Raw genomic sequence first — 9,216 nt, forward strand, 5'->3', positions numbered from 1 at the left:
TCTCACTACAATAAAAACACCACAATAAAAAAGGTAATGTGAACACAAAATAAAAAATTAATTTTTTTTTAGCTCTCATGAATAGTGCACATCTATCTATAGATGTGCACTGTAGCAATGAGCTAAAAAAATATAGATTTAGCTCCACTGCTGCATACTTCTTTTTGGTGTTTTGGTAGAGCTAAAATAGCTATATAGCTATTTAGCTCCACTGCTACAAGTGCTCTTAGAAAGGGATCGAGTTTAATTTCTTGAATATAGATTCTAAATAAAAATCAATGTATATAGTATTTACTTTTATTATGTTAGTATCTTGATTTCATCTTCTTTGATTACGTTGGTGTCTAATTTCTTCTTCTTTCGTATTAGAGCTTATCATTGAGGACTGAAGTTGCAACTTGGCCCACTCCCAAAGCTTTCTTCACCCACTTAACTTGGAGCCAAATACAGAACAAGTGTCTATGGCAATGATTGAGTAAAATAAAAATTCTACATTTTTCTTCTTCAAGTATCAATAATAGATAAGACTTAACGTGCACTACCAGAAGCAAATCCATTTTCCTTACAAGCAAAAACAACATAATTTTTTTTTTTTGGGGGCTATAAGGACTACTTTTTCCCTTTAATCTCTTCCTCAACTGTTAGAAGAATTGAAGCCCTGTGTCTTTTTGAGCCTCTCAGATATCGAGACGTACAGGTTAGTATTTTCAGCTTATACATGCTAGATGCTACTCTTTATGTTTTGGTCCCTCTGCCTTATATATAATATCCAATAACTTCTTTTTAGATTTTCTTTGTAGTTTTCAAATTTGCATTTGACTAGCCCGGATGAGGAAAAGAATTAGCTCTCGTGTCAGAAAATTTCTTTCATGCACTGGTAAGTATTGTTTACTTTCATTGAAGACCATCAACTTGCCTTGCTTTTGGACAACTAACCAATAAAGTAGAAGAAGATGATGAGTTTAATTTATATAATATCTAAAAGTTGAAAGTAACATTTACTGTTCTTATGTTTATTTTAAGCTATAACAATGTAAATTCAGTTCATTCTGTCTAATTTGGTCCATTTAGTACCATTTGAAATTAATTAGGCTTTAAATTAATTCTTTTTGTATGTTAACTTTTTCAATTTTTGGCTCAAAAATTCATTTTTCCTTAATTTTTGGATTAATTGGAATGAAATTTTATTCTATTTGAGCTAAATTCTTTAGTTTTTTATTAGAAAATACAGACAAAATAGGTATTAGAAATTAGAGATATAGGTACTAAAAAAGCAATAAATAATTATAAATATTCAAAACCTTAAAATTCAAGTTTCAATAATATAGGTATTATACTTACATTAGAAAAGAAAAGAAAAAGCTACAATTCTAAACTTATATGATACTTTAAACTTAATATAACATGTAACATGTGTTCCATGGATGAGAGTGTACATTTTTTAAAAAATATTCTTAAATATGTTTAAATTAGTCAATTGAACATGGTATATTTTATATAAAAAAATCATTTTAATAACATCTTCTCCATTTATATAAAAAAATATTATAATTATGTAATTTAAATATTTTTATTAAATTACATTTTACACACACACACATATATATTTGCATATATGTATTGTCGTTGAATGCGAAATACATTATATGTTCTATTACATAAAACTTATAAAAATAAAAAATACTTTTAAATGACACATGCACTATTTAATCTAAAAATTTTATATTAAATTTTTATATATAAAAAATTATATTACATTTTTTGTTTACGACTAGTTGAATTATAAGAGTATGAAAATGGAATATGATAATCTCTCTCCTGAATTATTTAAAGCAATTCGTTGTATTAACTTATAATAAATTCTTCAAACATGTGACTTGCTGCCTGAACTTTCATGTTTTTATGCTAGCAGGGGTGTTTTTGGTGGGTATATTGAAACCAAAAATGGGATACAATTTTTTACATGAATTTTGATCGGACAAGTGATCTTATGCACCTAAAATCATACCCAAAATAAGAAAAAATAAAATCATTATATATTTATTTATTTACTTATTTATTTGGAATACCAATTTGAATATACCTAATGGTGTTAATTGTTTATTTTCTTGTGCTGGACACATGTAATTTGTTGGGGTCATTGTATCAATAGCTAAAATCGGGTCAAGAAATTGACCCCAAATAAAAATCGGGTCAAGAATTGAACAAAATTTGTGGGGGGCTAAAACTCATAAAAGAGTTTGAATGCCTGATCTCGGCTCAAATAGGAAAGAAGAAAATATTTGCCTTTTTACCTGGTCAAATGGACTAGAACTTGGGCCTAGAATGAGGTGCTTTTGTCTTTTTAGATTACTTCTCAAGGTACAATTAATCACGAGGTGGGCCGTAGTCCCCCACCCAATTCTTTAGGGCATGACAATTGATATCTAGTTTGATACTTTGTTTAAATAATAATTTTGGTTGTTTAAATAATAATAACATATATTTTCATAATATTTTTTTTGTGCATATATTTTCATAACACTTAAATAACATTATCAAATATCTCTTACCAAACAGGCCATAAATAAGGTTATAATTTATACGAACATTTTCACTGACATCAAAACACATATTGAAAAAAATAAAAAATAAAAATCAAGAAAGTGATAATAAAGATAAAAGATAAGCTCATGGAATGAGAGGCCCAGATTGGAACAAAATGGGACAAACCTAAATTGGAGAAATGGCTAAGTATTTTTACTAAAAATTTTATAGACTAATTTGTAATTAATCACAAAAAAATAATTTAAATATTTATTTATTTTATGGGAATTTAAATATTTATTTATTCATCATTATGTTGGTTTTAATGATTTTTATAGCAAAATTTGTTTTAACTATAATTTGTTCACCGATCACTGACTTTGCTTCTTGTAATTACTAAAGGTTTCATATCTCATTTATTTCAATTTAGTCATAAAAAAATTTATATGTTGTTGGAGCCTGTCACCTCCTTGTTTAACAGTCTCCATGTTGTGAGTTTGCTTCTTGTAATTTCTGTAGGATTCATACTTTATCTATTCCAATTTAGCAATTTTATCTTAATTTGTATAATGACAATAATAATTTCATTGTTTACCAATAAAATTTAACCTATTGGATACCAAATGCCCTTAAAACTTCAAGAAATAAGAATTTCAAGTGTTATTTTGTTAATTTTATATTTTTATTTTTGACATGTAATGTAGCTTCCAGAACTAACTCAATTGACCCACCAACCAGAGTGGATGTTCGTGAGGAATACGCAAATGCCTTCCGCACTGAATCATACATAGAATTTTGGACACGTGTCGTCACATTACCCAATGTAGATTCTACTACCACATCCACATGTACCCCAGTGGAGTCTACTACAGCAGCCCGACTCTCATCTTACCGCCTCTTTGTTGAGTATCTCTTGGAACCAAACCAACCCACTGTTACCCGTATTCTAGCTTTGGCCCAAAATCGACCCGTAATCCAATCCCTCCTATTTGATTATTTTACCCAAACTGCTAATGCTTCTCTTCTATGTGGCCTATTATTGAAAGATATTGATCATTCACGTGGCGTATTTCGGCACCTTAAAACCACTATTCAATCCCTCGAAAAAACCCAATTGTCACCAATTGCATTGACCCGCTTAATCGAGTTATCCAAGTTCATCAACCCGTTTGCCTCGACCGCTTCATCAACCACTCGGGTTCGGACTATTCAAGCCAGTTGCTCCGAGTTGTTAAAACAACTTGAGTCAAGCCGTGGCAAGGCTCGAGCCAAGCTTCGACTTGCAAACAGATTAAAACGTGGCTCAGCTATTTGTCTCGTGGCATTAACGGCTTCACTAACTGTAATAGTTGCAGCTCATGCTATGGCTCTGCTCGTGGCTGCCCCGAGTCTTATAGCGGCTTCGTTTGAGCTGGCTTCAACCAGAAGGCTTGCTAGATCAGCAGCTCAGCTCGATGCGGCTGCCAAGGGGACTTATATATTGAATAAGGATTTGGAAACAATAAGCCGGCTAGTGGCTAGGCTGAATGATGAGCTGGAACACATGCGTACAATGGTTAAGTTTTGGCTTGAGCGAAGAGAGGACCGAGTTCAAGCCAGCGGTGAAGTGGCTCACCAGCTTAAGAAGAATGACTGCAGCTTTAGCCGGCAGCTGGATGAGCTAGAGGAGCATTTGTATTTGTGTTTCATGACCATAAACAGGGCTAGAAATCTTGTTGTAAAAGAGATTATGGACCCGGGTCAACCCACCATGGCTCTAGATATATTATTTTAGAGCATCCACAGTAGTGGAATTAAAATTTTAGTTATTTGACACCACAAACAGTTATTTTATCTATTTTAATTTTCAACACGATAAAATAATATAAACATCACAATAAAATAAAATATTTACTACAATAAAATAATATATTCACTACACACAACCATCACAGCCACACACACAACCGGGTAGGGAATAAATTTTATTTTTTTTAGCTCTAAGTTAAAATGCACATCTATAGATAGATGTGCACTGTAGCAATGAAGCTAAAAAAAATAGCTATAACTCCACTGCTGGATGGTGATTTTTTGTGTTTTGGTGGAGCTAAAATAGCTATATTGCTATAAGTGCAACTATAAATAGTTTTTTTTTTATTATTATTATTATTTATCTCAACATGAGAACCAATTAACTCAAGAACTAATCATGTTTAGGGATTAACTTTGGCTGTTATAAATAGGCACTTGACATTAATCACATCAAGAAAAACCGGTTTTGTATTTGATTAGCATTATCTAGAAAAATTTCCTTTCTTCTTTTTCTTGTATAACTAATTCATCACCAATCATTTGGGAAACATTCATATTGGGTATAACATATTGATGAGTTTAGCAAAGTACTTTTCAGTTATAAACTGTCTCAGATTATTAAAATATAAACCTTGATTATTACTTGTTCTTTCCAGATATTATTTAGATACTTTTAAAAAATATATATATATCAAAGAATAAGCAGCCAAAGCTACAATCTTAATTGATTTTAAATTTCATACAAGCTTCTTTTGCATTTTTTAAATAAGAGGGTTATGTATTTAACAATGCCATGTAAAAGTTAAGAAATCCTTAAATGGACTTGATCCTTAAGAGATCCTCAATAAATACAACACCAAAAAAAGATAAAAAAAAATATTTTTGAATGAGTTTGATACTTCAATTATGGAACACGCTTCTCACAAGCATGTGGATCTTACAGGCGTGGAAGTTATGTGCTTGTAAGAGGTGTATATATAAGATAATTTTTCCTTATCACGAGAATATGAAGGAAAGAAAAACCGTAGAAAAAGAGTAGAACGGCAAAGCCGGTGCAACATTGGAGAGTCCTGTACTCCTAATAGTATGATAGATATAACCTACCAATTAATCCAGCCACTCATCGCAAGGCAATAATGACTGTGCCGACTGCCATCTGCATTATCAATTATTTGTTTTCTTAAGCAGTTAAAGCTCTTATTGCAGACCAAAGCTACATTTTAAGCATATCAGTATCATAATAAAAGTAGTTGAGGTTTTTTTTTTGGGTGAAAAAAGTGGTTGAGTTAAACAGTGCTCTTGTTACATCAATGATTTTGGCCGATCCACTAAGCTATTATCCCTTTCATGTGTAATTTGTACTAATATAATAAGTCAAACTAACCTAACATAACAAACAGAAGCAAATTAATTTGTTTACCCTCAATCAAAACTATAAGTTCCTCTCAAAAGTCACAACTCATGACCCAATCAGACATTCAAGAACATAAAATAATGTTAGCCAATGGCAACTGGGCCACACTAAAAGGGCCTGAAAATGATGACTGCACTTATGTCACCCCCATAGTGGTTACTAGTTACTACTTGTGGTTAGGTCAGGTTATATATTGATGGGCATTAACTATATAACCAAACAGGCAACAGTACCAAACCGTAGTGTACGTTTTTAGTTTTGTGATCCAAGTGTCTGTATTATAACCTTGACTAGTTTTGAATTCTAACATGGATTAATATGGAGATTGCCAAAAGCCTAATTTGTACGAAATTCGGCGACATATTTTGTTCTCCTTTATTAGGAGAATCAGAGTTCAAATTTCTTATTTTTCAATTTACTATTCAATTATTTAAAAAATAAAACATTTTTGAATATTTTATGTATTATTTTATTTATCACAGTTTATTTGCAGGGTATAGATGCAATGTTGCGTATAACGTATGTAATGTTGGGTTCGAGTTGAATTATTGCAGAAATTAGGTTGGTCCACCCCTTCTAAGTTCTAAGTGTCATTTATGTTTAAGATTTGTATGGTACTGCAACAAAATTCATACAATCCCCAACATTTCAAAAGTGATTACTATGCTTGCTAATTGGAGCGTATGCTTGTAAAAATGCTATCAACGTCAATGTCAAGAACTGGCGAAAATGGGCAAATGCTCATTTTGCGCAAAAAAAATGGGCAAATGCCCCATTTTTCAAACTAATTAAGAAAATGCCCCTCTTTTGAAACTCGATTTTCTTAAAATCGAGTTTTTTTATTTTATTTTATTATAATTTTTGGAGCCCTATAGTGACATTTTAAGGACCTATAGCGGCGTTTTGTAACTCGAGCTCCATGAACTCGAGTTTCATGCAAGTTTTTTTTAATTTTTTTTTTAACTATAACTCGATTTCATGAAGCTCGTTCCAAAACGCTGCTATAGGCTCCTTAAAACGTCGCTATTGAGCTTAACTCGATTTTGAGAAAATCGAGTTTCAAAAGAAGGGCATTTCTCTAATTAGTTTGGAAAATGGGGCATAATGCTGTTTTTTTTTTTTTTTGGCGTGAAAATGGCATTTGCCAATTTTGGCCTCAAGAACTTGTGATGGTTTTAAAGTTACAAATCATGATGTTTCTATGGATTATACACACCATATGATTATAATATCATAGTAATAGAAACAAGTCGACCAAGATTCTCTTGTTTCCAAAAATTAATGAAATGTTCGCCCCACTTTCACAATGCCTCAATTGTTTTTGAAGACGCCGGTAATAAATCTCTTGCCTTGTGAATATGCCAATGTGTTGTGACATGTTCTTTTCATATTTTTTTTTTCTTTCCTACAAATAATTTCAAGGGGATTAACTAGAAATCCCTGCTAATTAAGAAGAGGCAAAGATACCACTTGATCTGGGGGGCTTGGTGGTTTTCATTATTTCATATGTTTGAAATTGCTCGTTAAAATGTCCTTTTCATAAGTTCATCTTATAAATACATGCTTGATGCTTGTATAGTTTACCTAAATTATAGACTATTAAAAAAGGAAAACCAATAACTCTTTGCTTCCAAGCACTTCAATCTCTCAAATCTCAACTTGAGTTATCAACATAACATCGGCAGAGCACTTATCCCCAGAGGCTACAAGAAGCATTTGTCAATGGCAACATCCCTAAATTGACTAGAAGAAAAGGATTTCTTATGGGCAAAACAATTATAAAGGACTGTGGGGATCCAGTGAAGGTGCATAAATGGCCTTTTTTTTTTTCCTACTTATTAAGCTAACCCATTGAATTAACATCGATCTTTAAGAATTTTGGTATGAAGTCATTCAATTGTGTACAATACTTCCTGATAAATCTATTCAATTTTGTCATGGTATTGGTTGGTGTTGTAGTGTGGTGCTGGACTACTTAGGTGCTGTATTTATTCCCCTCTTTATCTTTATATATACACTGTCAAAGTTTAGCACCCAAAAGCAAGAAGAAGTACCAGCTACAAGCATTAGGTAAGAAGAACTAAACATAGGCTATATGACAGAAAATGATTTTGTACATATAACAGAGCTACAAGTCGTTTTTGTTCTTTTATTTATCTTCTTAGTGTTCACACGTGCCATAACCACCTATAACTATCTCTTACACGTGTTCCTTATAATGTGTTCAGTTAGTTAGTGCTTTGCGAGTTAGTTAGCTTAGTTTCTTGTATAAATATAATCTTGATGTACATAATCATTTATGCTAATACAATCAGAAATTTCTCATCTTTCTATCCTGCTCTCTATTTTTTTCTTCTTTGAAAGTATTAGATTCTTATATGGTATCAGAGCTTAAAGCCTCTGTTAATGGCGTCAAACCCTAGCCAAAATTCCTCTTCTTCTTCTTCTGCTCAGCGTGAGCTCTCTTCAATGGAGGATCCTCGAAGCCCGTTCTTCCTTCACCACGGTGAATCACCTGGTGCGATTCTAGTTTCTCAATCTTTGACGGAGGACAATTACCCTACATGGGCCAGAGCTATGCGAATGGCTTTGGATGCCAAAAGCAACCTCGGATTTGTGGATGGATCTATCATTGCTTCTATGGCAATCATGCCTCTTAAGAAGCTGGCTTGGTCCAAGAACAATTCCATGATTTCCTTATGGATCTTGAATTCGGTCTTTCCTCATATCACAGCCAGTGTGATTTACAGAGATACGGCTCTTGAAGTCTGGAATGCTCTCAGAAATCGTTTTCTCTCAGGCTAATGGACCTAAAATCTCTCAGCTCCAGAAGTAGATATCCAAGGTTATGCAAGGAGACTCAACAGTAACAAGCTTCTTTACTTTTCTTCAAGCAACTTGGGATTAGTTGTTGAATTTCAGGCCTCTACCATGTTGTGCTTGTGGTAAATGTACCTGTGGAGTCAATGACAAAATTACATCTTTTCAACATCAAGATTCATTGATGCAATTCCTCAATAGATTGCATGTTGCCTATTCACAAGTCAAAACTCAAATCTTGATGATGGAGCCTATACCTTCCATTGATAAAGCTTTTTCTTTGGTCATTCAAGAAGAGAGACAAAGAGCTTTGGGATTCAATGTCAATCATTTTGTTGAGTCTACTGCTTTAGCAGTCAAGAACCAAAGGTTCACTCAAAGCTCGAATTTTTTTGGCAATGCTGGCAAGAATGTCAAAGGTAATGGAAGAAAAGGAAGGCCTATTTGCAACCACTATGGGAAAGTTGGTCATGTGATGGAAAAGTGCTACAAGCTTGTAGGTTTTCCACCAGGATACAAGCAGAAGGGCAAAGTTTCAATGGCTAATCAGGTCACAGTTGAAGGAGACCAAGCCCAATCGGATTTCACTCATCAGACTACTCCTTTTCCATTCACTTCAGAGCAATGCCAGCAGCTACTATCAATGTTAAGTGCTCATCCTTTTG

At 33.0% G+C, this 9,216-nt stretch overlaps 2 protein-coding genes across 3 annotated transcripts; both read left to right on the forward strand.

The window, feature by feature from the left end:
- Nucleotides 1-578: 578 nt before the first annotated feature.
- LOC142621106 (UPF0496 protein At3g49070) lies at nucleotides 579-4,332 on the forward strand. Of its 2 annotated transcripts, none has more exons than XM_075794418.1 (3): nucleotides 579-697; nucleotides 788-877; nucleotides 3,231-4,332. In XM_075794418.1, exons 2-3 carry the CDS (start codon nucleotides 829-831, stop codon nucleotides 4,298-4,300), a joined length of 1,119 nt encoding a protein of 372 aa, XP_075650533.1. In that variant the 5' UTR covers nucleotides 579-697; nucleotides 788-828; the 3' UTR covers nucleotides 4,301-4,332. The 2 variants fall into 2 exon arrangements, with proteins under 2 accessions (XP_075650533.1, XP_075650534.1); XM_075794419.1 differs by having other exon boundaries at nucleotides 633-697; nucleotides 801-877.
- A 3,805-nt stretch (nucleotides 4,333-8,137) lies between these two features.
- On the forward strand, nucleotides 8,138-8,536 carry LOC142620189 (uncharacterized). Its single transcript, XM_075793592.1, has one exon. The coding sequence runs from the start codon at nucleotides 8,138-8,140 to the stop codon at nucleotides 8,534-8,536; it is 399 nt and encodes a 132-aa protein (XP_075649707.1).
- The last annotated feature ends 680 nt before the right edge of the window (nucleotides 8,537-9,216 follow it).

This window comes from Castanea sativa, chromosome 12 (assembly GCF_040712315.1).
Source record: "Castanea sativa cultivar Marrone di Chiusa Pesio chromosome 12, ASM4071231v1".
NCBI lineage: Eukaryota > Viridiplantae > Streptophyta > Magnoliopsida > Fagales > Fagaceae > Castanea > Castanea sativa.

Excerpts from the sequence above, each read along its gene's own strand:
- LOC142621106 (XM_075794418.1), top strand. The coding sequence starts at position 829 with ATGAGGAAAAGAATTAGCTCTCGTGTCAGAAAATTTCTTTCATGCACT. Across the intron at positions 878-3,230 it reads AAAATTTCTTTCATGCACTG|CTTCCAGAACTAACTCAATT; the intron begins GTAAGTATTGTT and ends CATGTAATGTAG.
- LOC142620189 (XM_075793592.1), top strand. The coding sequence starts at position 8,138 with ATGGCGTCAAACCCTAGCCAAAATTCCTCTTCTTCTTCTTCTGCTCAG.